At 42.5% G+C, this 18,963-nt stretch overlaps 1 protein-coding gene across 2 annotated transcripts; it reads right to left on the bottom strand.

The window, feature by feature from the left end:
- Window positions 1-38: 38 nt before the first annotated feature.
- Window positions 39-18,244, bottom strand: spata13 (spermatogenesis associated 13). Of its 2 annotated transcripts, XM_046067028.1 has the most exons (13): window positions 17,716-18,244; window positions 10,402-11,955; window positions 8,244-8,693; window positions 6,575-6,719; window positions 6,249-6,382; window positions 5,803-5,982; window positions 5,051-5,230; window positions 4,649-4,828; window positions 4,323-4,555; window positions 2,778-2,907; window positions 1,096-1,471; window positions 867-941; window positions 39-746 (listed from the first exon to the last, which is right to left on the bottom strand). In XM_046067028.1, exons 1-13 carry the CDS (start codon window positions 17,722-17,724, stop codon window positions 565-567), a joined length of 3,828 nt encoding a protein of 1,275 aa, XP_045922984.1. In that variant the 5' UTR covers window positions 17,725-18,244; the 3' UTR covers window positions 39-564. The 2 variants fall into 2 exon arrangements, with proteins under 2 accessions (XP_045922984.1, XP_045922992.1); XM_046067036.1 differs by lacking the exons at window positions 5,803-5,982; window positions 6,249-6,382; window positions 6,575-6,719; ... (1 more) ...; window positions 10,402-11,955; window positions 17,716-18,244 and adding an exon at window positions 5,316-5,510.
- Between the last annotated feature and the right edge of the window lie 719 nt (window positions 18,245-18,963).

Below are 18,963 nucleotides of genomic sequence, written 5' to 3'. Positions count from 1 at the left end.
GCAAACAATTATTTTAAAGTGACAACATTCTTGTTAGACATGTTTGTACAAGAGTTTTATTTACAGTGTTAACAAGGAAGGTGAATGTGTCAGTTAATTTATCCTCTGGCTGTTTTAAGCTCAGAGTTGACAGACTAGCAACAAAAAAAAAAAAAAAAAAAAAAAAAAAAAAGGGTCCAGCCTTTGTGAAATAAACTAAAACCATGTATGTCAACGTATAAAGCGGAATATACATTGTTGTCATAATTAACATTAAAACATCTTTCAGGTGGAACTAATAAGACAACAGGGTGGGAGTCTCTTGAGTGAGCAGCATCTTTAACACACCAACAAAATGGAGTCAGTTTTTTAACACTTTAGTCATGCCCCTTCCTTCCAAATTGTAGGCACTGAACTTCAACAGGCTTCAGAAACAGACACATTGAGAAAGACACGAGGCACAAAAACAGAACTTGACAGAACATTCACAGGCAGAAAAATACAGGGAAAAAATTGAGTCTTCAGGACAGTTTGGTGTGTGCTCTGAACATGCACAGGGAGAGAAAAAGATGAAGGAGCAAAGCCTCATTTCCTGAAAAAGGCGTTGCGGGTGATGTTGTACAACAAGTGGTAAGGCTTTCGTTTTGGGGGCTCGGCCAGTGAAAAGACCTGCTGCTGAGGCACGCTGGTTGGAATGGTGATGTGACGCTGGTGAAGTGGGTGCAGGTTTTGGTGGTGTGGTGGGACAGAACCAGAGTACCCAATGGCTAAATGGTGAACAGGCAAAACAAAAGCGAAAAACAAATTACAAAAAATAAATATAATTAGATACAAGTGAAATTAAGAGTGACTAAACAGCATGAACGACAAGAAAAATACTTCCTTACTTTTGTTCTTCCCCTGTTTGGCTCTTCTGGCATTAACAATGGCCTGTTTCCTTTGCTCTTCACTGATCTCCATTCCTGCCAAGAAACACACACAAATACACCTTCAGCTCAAAATATTTCTGACCACCCCCAACTTCCAACAATAATTTTACCCTGTTCACCTTTTACTTGACATCTACCCACAACAGCTGATTTGCATCATGAATGCAAGGAATTCAGCACGACTCACCCATCTCTTGGTCTTCCTTGACTCTGTATCTCTCCTTGGCAAAGGCCTGTAACCACCTCTGCTTGTCCTGGGTCTTCCTGCAGCACAACACACACATAAACTCCAGAGTGGTAGAGTTGCGGAGGCGCAGAGCATTCCTCAGGGTCAGGCCCAGGTCTAGGTCCCGTCCATCGGGTGTGTCCACCACTTCAGTCTGGTCCATATCCAGCCGTCCACGGTAGTGAAGCAGGTCTCTGCGCAGGACGTCTTTTTTACAGAAGACCAATTGGTGGTCAAACAGAAAGAAGCTGCGCTGTTGCATTTTCCCTTGTCGGACGACTCGAGTCAGCTCACCAGAGTGGATCAGCTCTGAGCTGCGCTCTAGGACGTCAGTTCCCTGCAACATGTTTACATACATTACATACATGATATACACTATACGCAGAAAAGTATTGGGACACACCTCCATATTACACATAGAGGAGCTTTTCTGACATCCTATTCTAAATCCAGAGGCATTTATATTAAGTTGATCCCCCCTTTGCAGCTACAACAGCTTCCACTCAACTATAAAGGCTTTCTACAAGATTTTGGAGTTTGTCTGTGGGAATTTTTGCCCGTTCATTCAGAAGAGCATTTGTGAGGTCAGACACTGATGTTGGGCCTGGCTTGCAATCATCGTTCCATTTCATCTCCAAAGGTGTTAGATAGGGTTGAGGTCAGGGCTCTGTGTGGGCCAGTCAAGTTCTTCCATACCAAACTCATCTAACCACGACTTTATGGCCCTTGGTTTGTGCAAAGTCACGCTGGAACAGAAAAGGGCCTTCCCCAAACTGTTCCCACAAAGCCGGAAGCTTAGAATTTTCCAAAAAGTCTTGGTAAGCTGAGGCATTAACACTTCCCTTCAGCGTAACTAAGGGGTTTAGGCCAACCCCAGAAAAACAACCTCATAGCATTATTCCACCTCCTGCACACTTTCAAAGTTGGCACAACGCAGTAAGGCAGGTAATGTTCTCCTCATATTCACCAAACCCAGACTGGTCCACTTCTCCAGAGTCCAGTGACGATGCGCTTTTCACCACTCCATCTGAAGCTTGCCATCGTGCTTGGTGATGTAAGGCTTGCATGCAGCTGCTCAGCCATGGAAACCCATGCCGTGAAGCTCCCGGGCGCAAAGTTTTTGTGCTGATGTTAAAGCCAGAGGAGGTTTGGAACTATGCAGTTATTGAGTCCGCAGAGCGTTTGTGACTTTTACGCACTACGCACCACAACACTGGTGTTGGTAACTTTACGTGGTCAACCACTTCATGGCTGAGTTGCTGTGGTTCCTAAACGCTTCCACTTTGTAATAATACCACTTACAGTTGATTTGTGGAATATCTAGGAGGGAAGAAATTTCACAAACTGACTTGTTGCAATGGTGGCATGTTATTACAGTACCACGATCGAATTCAGGGAGCTCTTGAGAACGACCCATTCTTTCACAAATGTCTGTAAAGGCAGACTGCATGACTAGGTGCTTGATTTTATACACCTGTGTCAATGGGACTGAATGAAACACTTCAATTCAATGATTAAGCGGTGTTTCCCAATACTTTTGTGCATATAGTCTATTTAATATTCTTTACATAACGTTGGCAAAACATATTGGCTACATTTAATTAACAAACAAAGTAAAAATTATAATATTGATTAGTCATCACCTCCCAGTGCAGAATGGCCACCTGCCAGTGAGCGATGGTGTCGACACTCTCTAGCCGTCTCTTCCTCTCGTTTATCAGACTGGCCACATTCTTCATAGCGTCATACGCTTTGCTCACTCCGCTGTAGTCACTGCAATAAATCAGTAAAGGAACAATGAGCAAAGGGTCCACCTTACACATAAATTTGATAGAAAGGACATTTCCATTTATAGTAACACATTGCTTCAATCTTAATCATGGAAAGGTAAGTAAATCAAACCAGTGTGTGGACCACCATTAAATCTTTATTTAAGATGAAATTTTTCTGAGCACTATGCAGGTCACTTAAATCCAGGTGAGCTGATGAATGAATGGACCATTGATGGTTACTGAACTAGTTAATGCTAGCTGATGCTAGTATCATTGTAGAGTCTTGCTTACAGCTTTCATTGCACAGCCAACATAAAAGTAATGCTACAGAGGCAACAGCTTCAGCGAGTGAAGATATCTTCATTATGTGATCACCAGGCATGAGATGCGGATGTTGTAGAGTTGAATGTATCCATAGAAACAGTGTTGGGCAAGCTACTTGGGAATGTTAATGCTAAGCTACTAGTTACTCTACATTAACTGAAGCTTCACTACACAGAAGCTACCCCCCAGTGAAATGTAGCAAGCTAAGCTACATCAAAATGGCAAAAGCAGTTTACTACATCTAAACTACTTTGAATTTTTTTACATTTTACTCTGTGTGTGAATATACACACACACACACACACACAGTAAATCAGACACACAAACTCCCCTACTTACTGCCACATCATTGCAGCAAACTGTATTTCCTCATGCAACAAACTGAGAAAAACTATTGTTGCTTGGATAAAGTTACTGTAAAATTACTACATTATTATTGTTTGAAACAAGTTTCTGACACTACATATCAAAGTTTCTTCCTCACTAGAGGAAGAGGTGTCCAGGCTGGACCCTGATCCTTCTCACAATTAGAATAAGTATCACAATAAAATGTAAACTCAATAACGTGTGTCTTCATTCCCCTGCAGCAAAGTTGCAGACATCAGCCCAAGGAAAAAGAAGTACTTTTGCCGGCTACACATACAGGTCTGTGTGTGGCGGGGGCATCGCTTACTGATCCTTAGTAGTTGTATTTCAGACTTGAGCTTCAGAAATGCTTGGGAAAATGTAGTGTGTGTGGACGCTACCACGCTACTCTGTCAATAAAAGAGCTTCGCTACTGAAAAGCTACCACCAAGCTACTGAGAAATGTAGTTAAACTAGTAACGATGCTACTTGTCGTGACACTACTGCCCAACACTGCATAGCAACAAGCATCACTGGGTATAGTAGACGGCTTATGACCCATTTATTGTATACTATTAAATATCTGAGCGGTTGAAAGTAATAGTTGTGTAGGCTGGAGAGAAGTAAAAGGTGTTGTCTTTGCATGCCTGCACCAGAGTAGCGATTTAAAGATGTTAAAAACATACTACTAGCGCAAAATAGTGAAAGAGTAGTATAAGTAGAGAAGTTAGATTTCCTGAGGAGTACCTGTGGTCTTTAGGGGTGTACTTAAGCAGTTCTCCCAGCTGAAGGGGGTATTTACAGATCTTCTGGACGGGTGTGAGCAAGAAACCGGCAATGGAAATGTCGATCATCTGCTGGAGCAGCCGGCAGGCCTCAAAGAAATGCTTATATTTGCCCAACTTCATGAGGCGCTGCAACTCAGCACAAGCTGCTGGATGAGTGTTGCAGTAGTCCGAGTAGATAGAGAAGCCGTCTCCCTTAGGAAAAAAAGAAATAGAAAACTATTATTTAGAGCTACTGAATCAGGTAAATACACGCTGTGATTTAGGAAGGTTTTGTGTGGCCACTACCTGCAGGAGAAAACAAGAGCCTATTTCACTGAGATGCGGTTGGTCTTTGTTGTACTTCTTCTCCAGGTCTCTGAGAAACTGCCTCTGAAACCTGTAGATGTCCTCTATGTTGCTGAAGATGGTCTTCAATTGCAGCTCAGTAAACATGTCCGGGTGTTTATGGCACTGACGGATGTAACCCTGAAAGTTACACAAAACAAGTATGCTGACAACAATGACAGAAGGTATGAATAGTTCAAATACTGGTCAACAGGAGGTGCTAGACGGTAAAGTAATTTTTGAAAAAACAATTTTTCTTATTCTAAATATTTAAATACAAAAGGACTTATTAGAATGTAGGACTGCTTACAATGAAATAATAGACAAATAGGAGCTGCTCTACGCTTAAATGTTGATGCGTACCTCACAGATGTCTTTTAGGTGCTTGATGTAGATACGTTCAGTATTCATGATTTCCTGAACCACATTGGTCCTCATCTGCTCCTTGTGCTGAGCAATGTGCGTGTCCCTGGGAGCTGGATCTTCCTGGTCGGCTACACTCTCCACACTCTCTGTGCTCGAGTCCTCCTGGTTCACTCGCACCTGAAACACATCCACCGCACACATGCAATGGTGACTTCCAGAGCATCATTCAAATCATGAATAAGTCTCTCTGCTAAAAACTTACTTTAGGTTTTCAAAAACATATTGAGCCCTATTATTTTTTTATTCACCACATTATCAAAGACAAATGTGGCTCATAGCATATTTGTGATTTAAATTAAATTTCCAGCTCATACGCGAATTGAACATAATTACAAAAGGGCGAACAATTGCTAAAACTACAAAAGACTCAGATCTACTACACGTGACTATGGCAACACAATGTGCAAGTATAAACTGCTCCTGTTTCATTCAGCTACAAGCAATTACACAGCAGATGCCCATCTGCCAATCAACTAACTTCACCATGGTTACCATAGCCTGCCTAATTAAGATTCAACTGTCAATCAGCTCTGGTCACCACAGAAACCAGCGGAGGTTTGAACCCTTCTACACACACAGTGTTAAAGAGGGCGGTGAGGTTTGTTTGTAGCTAAGCCAGTGTCCAGGTCTTTTCTGTGCTGCTGGAGAGCAAACATGCTTCAGGCACATAGGTCACAAAGTCCACTTACCCTCACAAAGCTGGAAGGGAACCAGGCCTCCCTGTCAGCCCCCCTGCCCCACCACCAGTCCTTATGTGAGGCATCCAGGACACGGATGACATCTCCCGCTTTGAAGGCCAGCTCCTGCTCCTCCATGGTCACATGGTCCCAGAGAGCCTCAGCATACACAGTGTGGCCAGAGCTTATCCACTGAGAAGCACAAATAAAGTAATAATTACATGCAGGCTAAACCCATGTCTAACATGTAAGATTACGTCTTGACTTGTAGACACTGCAGTGGTTGTCTGTTCTGCTGAACTGCAGCCAAACATCTTAAAACACACACACCAAAAATATCTTCACATGGCTGTTCACGAGGCGTGTATGCAACAAGTAAACGTTGCATCATAAATTCCAGACACATTCTTGGGGAAGATGTTCACGAGTGTTGCTACAAGACAACTTTCCCTCCTCACCTCGTTGAGCATGGAAATCTCCACCCCTGGCTGGAGGTAGGGATTGACGTCAGTGAGCTCATCGAAGCTGCCCTCCTCCTCCTCCTCCTCACTCACGCTGTCATCAAGTGTCACCGCGCACTCAGACACACCATCTGCAACACATATACAGAGGTTTAAAAAAAAACTGTATGGAGCTGAAAACATCATGACAAGATTTAAACAATCCAGAAAACAAACCCCAGATGCTGGCACACCCACACCTGGCTCCACACCAACATGCTTATTGACATTCCTAGCTTTCCCACAGACTGAAATATCTGATCAACAACAACCCCAGTTCTCACCACTCAGCACTCTGTGGAGCCTACGCCGTCCAACACGGTCCAGTCCGATGGGTGTGCTCTGAGAGAGGGCTGAGGGACGAAACCTGGCCGACACTGCTCTGTAAGGGGGCACCTGGTGGGAGGGAATGGGCGGCCGCGACAGGGCCTGCAGAGAGGACAAGAAGAAACATCCTGGGATTCAAGAAGAGCTTGCTTTCTCTGGTTTTCAACCCATACCAGATGATTCAATGCTTTCAAATATTTGTTTGGTATTTTAGTTATTACAGACAGTAGAAAGTGAGGCATATTTAATCATGCGCAACGGGGATGCCCAGACACCTTGTCTTTTTGTTCAGTTTAAAATACTTACTACAGAAAGTATCCGTATTTCATTTAAAAACATTGAAAGGATTTTTTTAAACCACTTGCTATAAAAATACTTTGTACATTTTGTGTTTTACTTTCTTAGAGGAACACTTGTGCATAATCAGAGGCTGCTTTGCATCATTCCCCATTTCCCTCATTTCCTCTCTTGCTTTCTATAACCTGATAAGTGATCAGCATGTTTTTTGCAGCAGGAAACACAAACTGAGTGAGTGAGAAGTAAAAGCTGAGTGAAAATCCATTTAAACTGATCGGCTCCCTTTAAAAATTTACAATCTGTAAGATTTGGCCAGAGTTTTAGTGTAAAACATTCAGAAAATAAACCAACACGATCAACAGAATATGAAATCGTCGTTGTCAAGGGACACACAGGAAGCACTGTCTGCTTCTTTTCGATGCTCATGTTAACCAACTGGGCTATTCAGGCAGAGCGAACGAATCTGGCAAGAAAACAAACTGATAATCTTATGACAATAAAAAATAAATATATGATATCAATTATTTGTTTCTGATAAATGATCCTTGATTTCTCTGTCTCTATCAACGCTGTTCTCCTGAGCACCTCCCCCCACAAACACAATAAAACATCAAAATCTGCCCATCCACTATAATTATTAGAAAGAGTATCACTGCTGTTTGTTATTGTGTTTAGTAAACTACGTACTTATTCTACATATTTGTCAGTCATGTTTAAACAGAGTGACAGAGACGTCAGACACACGCAGGCAGGAGAGAAACCCCTCGCTGCTGATCATTGCACAAGGCTACGGTCATTTTGACTTCATTGTTGCAGAAGAAGCGACGCCTGCTTATCCAAGAGGACATCATTTATGAGGTTATAATAGAGATAAGCTCTACATGTGATTAGAGAAGAGCAGAATTGATTAAAGTAGCCTGACTGAGGGGGAGTGGGAAAAGCTGCCTCCTATTGGTTTGGAGCATGTGGGCAGGAATTACACATTGTACCTTCAAAATATCTAGGTATGTTTCTGTAAAAATCTGTAAAACAAAAACTGTGTATAAACCACCACTCACATGGCTAGCATTGGCAGGGAAAATATTCTTTTCCTACCCAACATGTGTAGGATATACAGTACATCGGAAACAACAAGTTGGAGTTAAGTTAATTAAATTAAATTATTAAATTAATTAATTAAGTTAATTAAATTAATTAGATCAGCCTTCATTTGATACTACAGAGTGTAAGACCATATGTCCAGTTTATATAAAGTAGAATTCAACTAGCCTTTTAACTTTTTCCAAAAACTGTGTTTGCTTCTAGTAGGTTAAAACGGTAAAGGCTTACAGAAGGAAGGCGGTCGTCCTTCTCCTCGGCATCAGGAGGGAACAGATCCACAACTCCTATCACTGAGACTGGCCGCTGCCTATTACCCTGAACGTCTCCGTTCATGGTGCAGATCTCAGGGCTGTCTCCATTCTCACACGGGTTATTACCACTATAGTCTTTAAGCAATGATGTATTTGCTGTCCTTTCTTCAGCATGAAGTACTGCTCCTTCCTCGGGAATGGAGATCTTCCTGGAAACGAGCTGCCCATAGTCAGAGATGGGCCGAGGTCTCGAGCGCCCACCCCTTCGTCTGGGCTTGACGGAGGATATTTCTGTGGAAGCTGGGGCTGCATCGGGGGGCGATGTGGGTGACTCCGGGAGGCATGTTGAAGAGATAGGAGGGGTACTGCTGGTTGCTGGAGAGACATCCTCTGTTTGGAGAAATGCTTCTTGTTGGTCTGATGTCTCCTAGGGATCAGAGGAAAAAGTTCAAAACTCAATAAGGACAATGATATTGACTTTCCCCTGTTCAATGACCTGCAGCGTACAAAGATGCAGAACATCGTCTGCTGGGAAGAACATCTGTTAATCAGAAACAGAGCAAATTGGTACTGCAAGTCATAAAAACCCCAGCTAGAAGCAACGGTCTTGGTTAAATCTCAAGGCGGAACCACAAGAATCAGTGTGACCTATTTCCACTAAGTTTATCTTTTATTCTCGTGGGAAACTTTATTATCATGTGAAAGTAGTCACACAGTGAATTTCTCCACACATTGAACACATCAAACTTCTTAGCTTATCAAGTTCACAGAAACTGCACAAATATTCCACACTTAAATGTTATCATACTATGTGTATGTCAGCAGGTATGGTACACTCAAAACTCAAATATTGGGTAATGGTTACTCATTTGGAAATTGTTGTTCTAAGTCTGTTAGTCGGGCAGCGATATCAAACCTCACCTCTTGGTTTTCTCGATCTGGGTCCGGTCCCCAGCATATACACTGGAAAGGCACGCAGTGGACTAGCACCATTGTGAAGCAAACACAAACACAGATTGGCCTGTGTCCCCAAGGCCAAGTCCCTCAAACTGTTTCTGAGGCCAGTTTCTGAGGCCACTTGATTTCTAAAGTAAACAAATCAGATTTTCCCTGTTCATCTTCAAAGGCAAACTCCTACTCTTCGACAAAAACACATTTCACTGTAACAGTGTGCTTATGGTCCTGACTAACTAGTGGTGCTGCTAGCTGTCTCAGGCCCGGTGCCCGTGGTGCTGGACTTTGATCCACTTTGCTCCAGCTAAAGGGAAGGGGGCCGTATTCACTCATAGTTGCCTACCCTCCCACAGCAACAGGACTGTGGAGCTTATTTGCGCAAGTGCCACTAATCATAAACAAAGCCTAATCATTAACTCTGTCTGCTCCTTCAGTGTGCCTGGTAGCACAGAACAGCTGGCTTCAGCATGTGACCTTGCAACAGCAGAAGTCAGTATATAAAACACAACTGACAGGAAAAGGACAGTGAAGAATGGTTACGCCTATGGCATATCTATTTGACACCAAAGGGGACTTTGGACACACACACACACACACACAGATCCTTTTTTTTTTTTAGTATCACATTAGCACATATCTCAGTGGTTTAGAATCATGCTGGATTCAAAGATCACTTGATAAAATCACTTCTTACACAAGTGAGGCTTCATTTCCTAAGACAAGGGTCAATGCCATTCAACTGGAAGATTGACATACATTGATGAAGCAGTTCTAGATTATAATGAAGACTTAAATCTTTCCTCTGAAAGTCCTTTCGGTGCTTCCTTCCTCTTTGAAACTTTAAAGGAAGCCTGCAATCTAATGATTTCCAATCCCACATATCTAACTAAAAAAGGTTCTACTAATGAGTGATGGTTTGAAACATTTTACAGTACATTTTCTCCATCTGCAAGCAGTAATCGGACAGACTCTTGATAACACTTGCATAACCTAGCTTGATGTCATCATTATTGTTTTGCACACGTCCTGCATTGTGTCAGAGTGTCTACATCTCCTGTGAGGAAGAAACAGCACAGGTAAAGCAAAACTAACATAAAAACAGAAACACACAGTATGTGCCACGACAAATTATTTCACATCAGATCCCTGTCATCGTTACACACATGAAGTTACTCCCTTACCCTGTTTGGCAGCATGTTGACCACGGTGTGTTCTTGTTGTTGTGATGGCTCTTTTTGGCTGAGTGGAGATGACTCGCATTCTGCTGTCACCGATATATAATGAGCAGAGATACCAGCTGTGGTCTGCTCTGTTCTCTCTGAGGGCTCCACAGAAACCGGGCTGATGAGAACCTGGTGCTGCTGTGGGCCCACATCGTATTCAGGCTGTGGGTGAACCAGAGGGGTGTGTCCGACAGACATGACCCGGGCTCTGACAGGCGAGGGCCGGCGTTGTCGCTCACCGCTTGTTAGGCAAGGCACGCGGCGGGAGTAGTCATCATGGAGACGGCTCAGGGGAGACATGAGAGATGGAGAGGTGGGGCTGGGGGAGGGATTCTGCCTGCGTCGGACGGTCAAGTCAGTCATGCTGCCTACTAGCTTTAGCATCGGCACCTTGGTCTTCACAGGGCTCTTCCTGCGGCTAGCGTGGCCCTGGAAGTCCACTGAGGAGGCGCTGGCCGTCCTCTGGATGGTTTGTGTACCGTTTGACATGCTGGTCCTCCGGGGGTCTTCCTGAGGCGAAGGAGGACCTGGAGATGGGGTTTTGCGCCTGAAAGGTGCCTTAAACATATGAAGGTGTTCTGCGCTCTTGCTCAGTCTGCTCAGCACCTTCACATTTGTGTTCACATTCATGTTCTCCGTTTGATCAGTCGCCTTGGATGTCTGATCTGTTTTCTGACTGTCTGTAGCTGCATTTGTGCTTCTTCCTGCCAGTCTCCCATTCTCCACGTCGAGTAAAGAAATGCGCCCTGCTCCGTAAGCTCTCCTGATACTCCTTGAGAATCGTGTGTTGCGTGCGAGACCATCTCCTTCATCATTTACCTCATCATCGTAGTCCTCAATATCAGATCCGCACTGGCTAATCACAGCCACATTTTGGCCATTAAAATTTACGTTAGACACACTGTCTCCTTCTGGAAACTTTAAATAATTTGTTGCATCATCTAGACCAGGGTCAATGGTGGCCACAACTGTGCCATTAGCAACATCCTGATTTGATGAAGGGACATGCTCTCCATCGTGGGCAACTGCCCCTCTACTCTGTATACCCTGGAGCACAGAGGAACGCAGCTTTTTGAAAGAGTCCACAACACCCAGTCCTGAAAGTCCTGACCAGGACTGGGAGCCGCTGTTGCCGTCGCTCCCGCTGCCGCTGCCGGTTGAGGTGGAACATTCGGTGGGCGGACTGTGAGCAGGGACAGGGCCCTTCCTTGAGTTAGAAAAAAGCTTCATAATCCTTGACGGGTAAGGCTTTCCATCAGGTTGACCTATAACGGGGTTGGACCAGGAGGAGGAGTTGATGCCATTCAAACTGTTCTCATCGGGGTCCGCTGTCATCGGCTGTACTTGGGCGCCACACCCAGACAGCAGGTATGGGACTGCATTTCTGTCAGCATGACTATGGAGTGGGTATATATCACTGAAGGGTCGGCTTCGGATGAGTGGGTCAGCTTTAGAATTGTGGAGGCACGGGAGAGGGTCTTCGCTGGTGGACAAGACCCTGTCCTGCTCTGCCTGCAAAACCAAACAGAGATTCATTTTAGAGCTCTTTGCATGTTGCATTATTGAAAAATTAATGATCCTATTCAAAGGTTGCTATGAAGAACCTAAATTTGCAGATAAAAGCAGATCATAACTTCGGATAGCTAGAAAGAGATGTTCATTTGCTTTTAAAAATGAATTGAGTAAAAAAAATTATTTTATTTATTTATTTTTTTTTACACGATTATCTTTTCAGGGAAGGCTGTGGAAAATGAATTGCTGTAAAGAAAATTAGCATGAAAAGGACAGAGTATGCTAAAGGGGATGGGAGAATTAACTATTGTGTACTTACAGGACAGTGTCCTTTGTGTTTGTGTGTAAGAGGAGGAGGAACACAGAAAATAAAGGGAGGGACGCAAATTAGCAGAAAGAAAGATATCCCTCAGTTTGTACAGGGTCCAGAGGAGTAAGAAATCTTTCACACAGAAACCTACATGCATTTGTCTGTGGTGCTATATTTCAATGTCCAAGTATGGCTGAGGCCCATGTTAGGGTGGTGTTGTACTAGGTTCAGCTTGATGTGAGTGTGTGTGTGTGACTCAGGGCAGTGGCTAATGCAGCTGAGCCTTTGAAGTGGGGCTTTGTGAGCGTGACTAAGCAATGAAACTTGCTAATCCATTGTGATTAATGCAATAAATTGCCAGGCCTTCTCCAGATTACGTAGATGATGAGGTGATGGTGAGGAGGAGGGCTGTGTGGTTTTCAAATCAGTGACACAGGTCACTTCATTGTTTGTCTATATAGGATACCTACCAATACGCCTTTTTCACAGTTTTCTTGTCATAGTAGGAAATGCACAGGTGTGACAGCGAGCCAGCATGCACCACAACAGGACCCTGAAATTGAAGCAGCTATGGAATTCAGCCATCATTCATTTTATTTACACACCTGTGCTTTTCCTACTGTGTCAAAATGTTTTCTAATGATATTTCAAAAAGTCCCACTTTCTCCAGGTCTCTTTTAACACTGGATTCAACAGGACTGGTGTTCAAAAGGCCACAAAATCACACATCCCTCTACAGCCTGGAAACTGACATACAAATATTTTAAAAATATGTTGACCATAAGAGGACCTACAAAGAAATTGTGTCCCTAAAACAACATTTAAAGTCCAGTTGCCCTTGACTTTAACCTTCGTTGGATAACATTTTGTGCATTTACATGAAAGTTTACACACAAGTTCTCCCTCACAAAGTCCCTGCATCAAGAGAGCTAGTTTTACAGAGGCTTTTTCCAGAATAGTTCACTGAATGTGACTCGATTTAAACAGACTAGGATGATATGTGGTTGTCATGTTAATATCTTGGTGTGAGACCAGACATCATCTCAGATTTTGGTTATTAGGATAATATAATAACGCAAAGATTCTTACTTTTCATATTCTGTAAGTCTTAATTATCGTTAAATTGAACAATTTTAGGAATTATAATTTTATTAATGGTAACACTTAACTTTAAGCCCCCGACATATCATTTATAACCATAATAATAATCAAACATGTGAATCATTAGTCACAACACACTATAATGTAATTGTGAGCACATATAAGACGATGTGTTTAAAATAAGTGTGTTCAAATAATGTACAGTATTTTTAACAATTATAACTTCTTCTATGAAGGAGGAGTTAAAATTCTTTACAACTACATCATCAATAAACACTTAAAAAGACACAACTACATTACAGTGTGTATTACCCCATTAATGAATTGTTTATATACTGCTTATAAATGCTAAAGAAATAGAAATTGTGTGTTACCATATTTACATTTCTGCTGACTGTTTCACATTTCTAGCAGGAAAACTATTGTCTATTGTCATTATTATTCAGGGATTTAACTGAAAATGTTTTGATTTTGTCAGCAGCACTCTGTCCTAACATGAACAGAAGGCATTTCTTTAAGCTTTGATGCAGTGTTGCTTCCACTGACTGCTATGTACACATGCAGGGAGTTGCAGGGATCCTGGAACGCTCCCATACCTCCCGTCCCCATGCATGTTCGGCAGCAGATGGGCTTTCTCAGTCAAACTCTCAGTGGATTCTGCCATCATTTCAACCAGCTCGCTCCATCACACCGAACACTGACGTAAACACAGAGCCACCGCTGCCAAGCACCGCTGCTGACAGACAGTAAACACCCCTCCTGAACAATGTGCTGCTTTCAAAGCTATGCTGAATTGTCTTCTTGTACTTTCTCCTCCTCAGCCGCAGAAGAATCATACAGAGCAGCAACTAGAAAAATAGATGGGATCGATTATCCCATTTTCCGAGCAGAAAGATAGGAGATAAGAAAGGAATTTCTCCAGTGGCTTGTTTTTGTTTTGAATACTCCTGCTATCCTTCAACACCTTTGGCATTCTCCCCTCACTTGGCGCCAACTGTCACAGGCCAGTTGGTGTCTGCTAATACTTGGCAGGGCTGTTAGTCAGAACCAAGCTGACACAGGTGGTGACTATGGTATTTCACCAAAAGACAACAAAGGCTTAAAACATAAACTACTTATATGCAATATGCTTTATACTCCAACAACTCTACAGTTAGTTTCTGTATATTTTAACTATGCTTTGTTAAACTGGTGATTTTTAATCCAGACTGAACGCATCAATTTCAATGACAACATTAGCTTTCATGTGTTTAGCCGACACTGTTGAAATGGCTGGTCTGTTGGTCATTCATAATTACCAATTTTACAAAACAAATTCAACACTGACAACTGCTGTTTCCTTTAATATGAAAAGGGTTTTATACCCTGAGAGATAAAATATAAATAGATAAACTGTACTTAAGGCACTATATTTTTATACTGTCCACAATACATATATATGTACTGAAAACATCTTTCATTTTGTTCATTCATCTCAAAAGTCAACATCAAAAGTTCACATTTTAATCTATTTATCATCTTCTGAAAATGAACTACGTAAATAAAACATGTAAAACAGCATCTACTATCTCTACAGCTATTCATACTGCAACATCCAGACAAGTAGTACTCACGTATCTGTTAATATCACGCCCAACTGTCTGTGAATTCAGATCACTTTTACTAGGTTGAACTTTCCTCTATCATCTTTGCTCTGCCTGCGTATCAGGATCCCTGCTGCTCTGCGTCTTCCTCCTGCTAAACTGTGGATGGGAGCAGCACTCTGGGGCCCTGGTCCAGAGTTAATTAAGAGCTCAGGGAGGAGTCCCCCCCCCACACATGGCAGCCAGCTGGAGCCATCCTCAGATTAGACTCCCAGAGACGAGGATGAACATGTACACAGATACATAAACATGTATACAAGGGCTAAAAGAATGCACTCTAAAAACACATGCACAATTAGTTAGAGCATCCTTTCTCATAGTTCACTGCCCAAGTCCATGTGCATATGTTCAAGTGTGCGCGCATGCACTCATGCGCATGCGTGCACAGAGCTGAGCAGGGAGGAAGGCATTTAAATTATTGACTCCCTTCCTGTTTGGCTAGAAAACCCACGCTGTTATGTAAGGAGTGGTAAATGCATGACCTCCTACCCATAGTTCACCTCTGCAGAGGTATGTCCTGCCAGAGGCCAAGATAAAACTCGTTAGGCCAAAATGAACTGAGCACTAAACTGAAAGACGACCAGACAGGGAGTATGAAGGGAAAGTAAGCTTTTCTGTCATTTTCCATGCTCTGGCTTAACTCTGAGACAGACACAACCACCCTGGAGCAAAACCACCAATCCTTTGTAAGCGGTCACTTTACTGCTCGTCTATTTGTCTTGATGAATGAAAGCTGTGAGGAAGACCTACTTCTAGGATGTCCTAAAACAACGTCACATAGTGTTTTAAAGAACAGATTGGCTGCTTAGCTAAATCAGTGTGCGTAACTAGGGTTCTGTGAAACCTAAGCTGAACATATGTTCAGTACTGGAGAAAAAGTTCACTGTACTTAATATAATGAGTGAATGTTTGTGGTTGTATAAGCAAGATTAAGAAACACTTGACAATATTCTGTATTAAATATTTGAATCCATATTAAAATCTTTTTAGCTTTGATGCTTGTCAGCTGATCTTACAGCTGGTTTCTAAGCGTAAATGACAAGTGTCAGCGAGAAATCTCTGAAATCTGCTGTGTGGGAACAGTGTGTGGGAGTGGGAGCGTGTATGTTTGTGTGTCTATGGCCAGTTCCACTTCCATCACAGTAATAATCTGATTAGTGGAGCTTTACCAGTCTGTGTTCAGGACTGGTTTCATCTACACATGATAGCCTAATCAGGGAGACAACAAGGCTATTCAGCACTGACTGAGAGTGACACCCAAAGCCTGTAAACAGCCCACCAGGACTTGGTCTGTGTGCACAAAACATTTTAAAGGTGAAAATAGAGAGATGAAATTCCACCGACAGTATCCATATGAAATATGTCACCTCTTTTGTGGTCACATAATTGTGAAATAGACAGCATGTCCCATCTGAATCAGGTGAGCACACATGCATTGGTTCAGTTTCCTGCTTAAAGTCTCATATTTGGCCATGACGTAGTTCCTCATTTTTTGATCTGTCAGAAGAAAACAAGACGAAGATTTGGAGCTGCCACGCCCCTTTCTATAGAGCGTGGGAAGTACAGGTACAGCCCAAAACAGGGAGTGTCACCACTCTCACACAGTTGGCAACTTCCTCACATGATCTGCTGTGGACTGTCACAGAAACAGACTGACAGAAATCTAACACCACACTCCTTACAAGGCTTAAAGAGGACAAAACCGCACTGAGCCTCGTTGTCAGCAGTCAACAGTGTAACCTGACAGTGGCACAACAATAACCAAAAGGCTGCTGCATCAACATTCAAAAACCATGAAAACAGAAAGCTTTTTAAGAGCTCAAGTCCACTAATATTATGGGGATCTGAGACAATCTTAAACATCGATTCCCATTGGTTTGTGAGCTTGGAAAGCAAACAGTATTTATTTCCGTAGCGCAAATGTCCTTTTTGACTGAGTCACAAAAAATACCTTATTAAAGTGACTTCTGAAGTGCAGGAATAAGACAACTAATGCAGAATACCGTAGGTTCATAAGCTACAACCAAAACGTTCTTATTGTGCGTCTCATGAGACAGAATTACAAGTGTGTATGAAAAAGAAAGGAGCCTAATGTAAAATGATAGTGTAGTTGTGTAATCCTGTTGTAAAAAATTATTTTATTATCCTCTCTAACAGCAGAGAACTGTGACCATTAACAACGAATGACCCAGACACCACAGTTTAGCTCTAGTATAAAAGTGCATCTGGGGTGCCATGAAAACAGGTTCATTAACTGTGAGTCAACTGTCCTGGTGACTCCTGTGACAAGTATAGCTAAGTTAGTGCTAAGAAAAAGGTGGAATCTGAAAAGAAGGAACTATGAAAGGGGATTATACTTAGTACTTTTCTAAGCTCATAAAGAACTCCGGGCCAAACTGCTTATTTATTTCTGCATTAATTAACTTTCTTTGGTCATAAAGCTCTTTGTAGTTTGTGCCCCCATTCCCTCCTCCCTCCTTCACCAACTCCCTGCACGGCCTGGCATCTCCCACATCACTATAACAACCACTACAATAACCCCCTCTGGACCCATTTCAACCAGGAACACAGGAGGGAAAATCACTGCAACTGTAATATGAATAAGAATATGAATAAGTTAAAAGCGTTATTGCATCACTTTTTACTTGTATAAGTTGTGAATTAAATTAGCAGTCCGTGCGCAGTTAATAGAAAACGTGTGCTCACCCTGCTCATAGTCGCCGAAGTTGTCCTCCTGACGTTTTTTCTTAGACATCAACAGAGCAGCTGGTTTTGTTGTTTAGCCATAGTGAAGTGGTCCGAGTTTCTCTGAGGTCCAACAGCTTGCTGCCTCGCACTCCTTGTCCTCCCGCAAAAACATGTCGGGTACAAAACCCACGACAAGTGCGCCGCCCCTGCTAACTAGTTACCCCGCAACATATTGAGACAAACGCTTGGCTGACTTTCTTGAAACACACCGGGCTAGCCACTTGAGCTAGCTCACGGTCTCACTAATGAAGTTCTTCTAAATTGCGCAAGCTCTGCGGTTTGTAATTTCGCTTTCGTCGACCGGCAAAACCTGATGGTAGTCAAGTAAGTGTACAAAATAAATGGTGACTCATGTGATACCTGCCGAAGTTGCTCAACGGCTCATAATTTCGCTGATGATTCCAGTTAAAAGAGGTCTTTCTTGGAGGCTCGAGCTGGCGAGCATCATTATGCACTTGTTGCAGTGTTTGCGAGGGGCGGTGCCTCGAGAGGTTAGGATCGAGGTTACTGGTTGGCCGAAGAGTGACCATTCGGCTGACAGCCAATCATATGTCAATAGATTAATCCGTGACCACAAAACCACGCCCACTTGGTAACGCTGTCCATTGAAGAAAAGAAAAAAAGAGAACTTCGTGCGGTTCTTTGAAGACAAAAAAAGACTGGGCCTTCCAGTTGTCTTCCTCGTGCATTGTGCATAGACAATCAATGTCTCAAGTGTCTCTGTTGTGCGTGCCTATCCCCAAATACCAGAAGAGGAAGAAACTGGATGTCTTAGTAAATTTTGTTCTTTATTTTAACACAACAGGGTAAAAGACTCTAAAAGCTGAGGTAAATTTAGCTTGTGACAACAATGGCACAACACCTCAATTTCATGTAATTAAGGTCGTTAATTTTTTTTCTTTACAGGCTGATGCTTTCATTTCAGGAGAATTGCATGTGATCAAGATCCTGCGAAAAAACTAATTTAATTGATTAATCCACATTATGCACACAATGAAAACAAACCCCAGAACAAATAGCAAAACAACAGTGTAAAATATTCCATTACAAGTAAAAGTAGAGGTCCTGCATTCAAAATATTACCAAAGTAAAAGTATAGAAGTGTTCTCAGCAAAAAGAAAAGTAGGCCTACTTTTAATGCAGAACAATTTCCCAGGCTGTGAGTGTTAAAATTATTGTTTATAGCTGTGAGTTACTGACTGTCTT

The sequence above is a fragment of the Micropterus dolomieu genome, linkage group LG01 (genome assembly GCF_021292245.1).
Source record: "Micropterus dolomieu isolate WLL.071019.BEF.003 ecotype Adirondacks linkage group LG01, ASM2129224v1, whole genome shotgun sequence".
NCBI classification, from domain to species: domain Eukaryota; kingdom Metazoa; phylum Chordata; class Actinopteri; order Centrarchiformes; family Centrarchidae; genus Micropterus; species Micropterus dolomieu.
This window is presented reverse-complemented; position numbering and strand designations above follow the sequence as displayed.

What these genes read in the sequence shown, in the direction of transcription:
- spata13 (XM_046067028.1), bottom strand. An exon ending in TCAACATGCTGCCAAACAGG is followed by an intron (nt 8,694 to 10,401) that starts GTAAGGGAGTAA and finishes TCTGATCCCTAG; the next exon opens with GAGACATCAGACCAACAAGA. An exon ending in TGGCCATTCTGCACTGGGAG is followed by an intron (nt 1,472 to 2,777) that starts GTGATGACTAAT and finishes AACATGTTGCAG; the next exon opens with GGAACTGACGTCCTAGAGCG.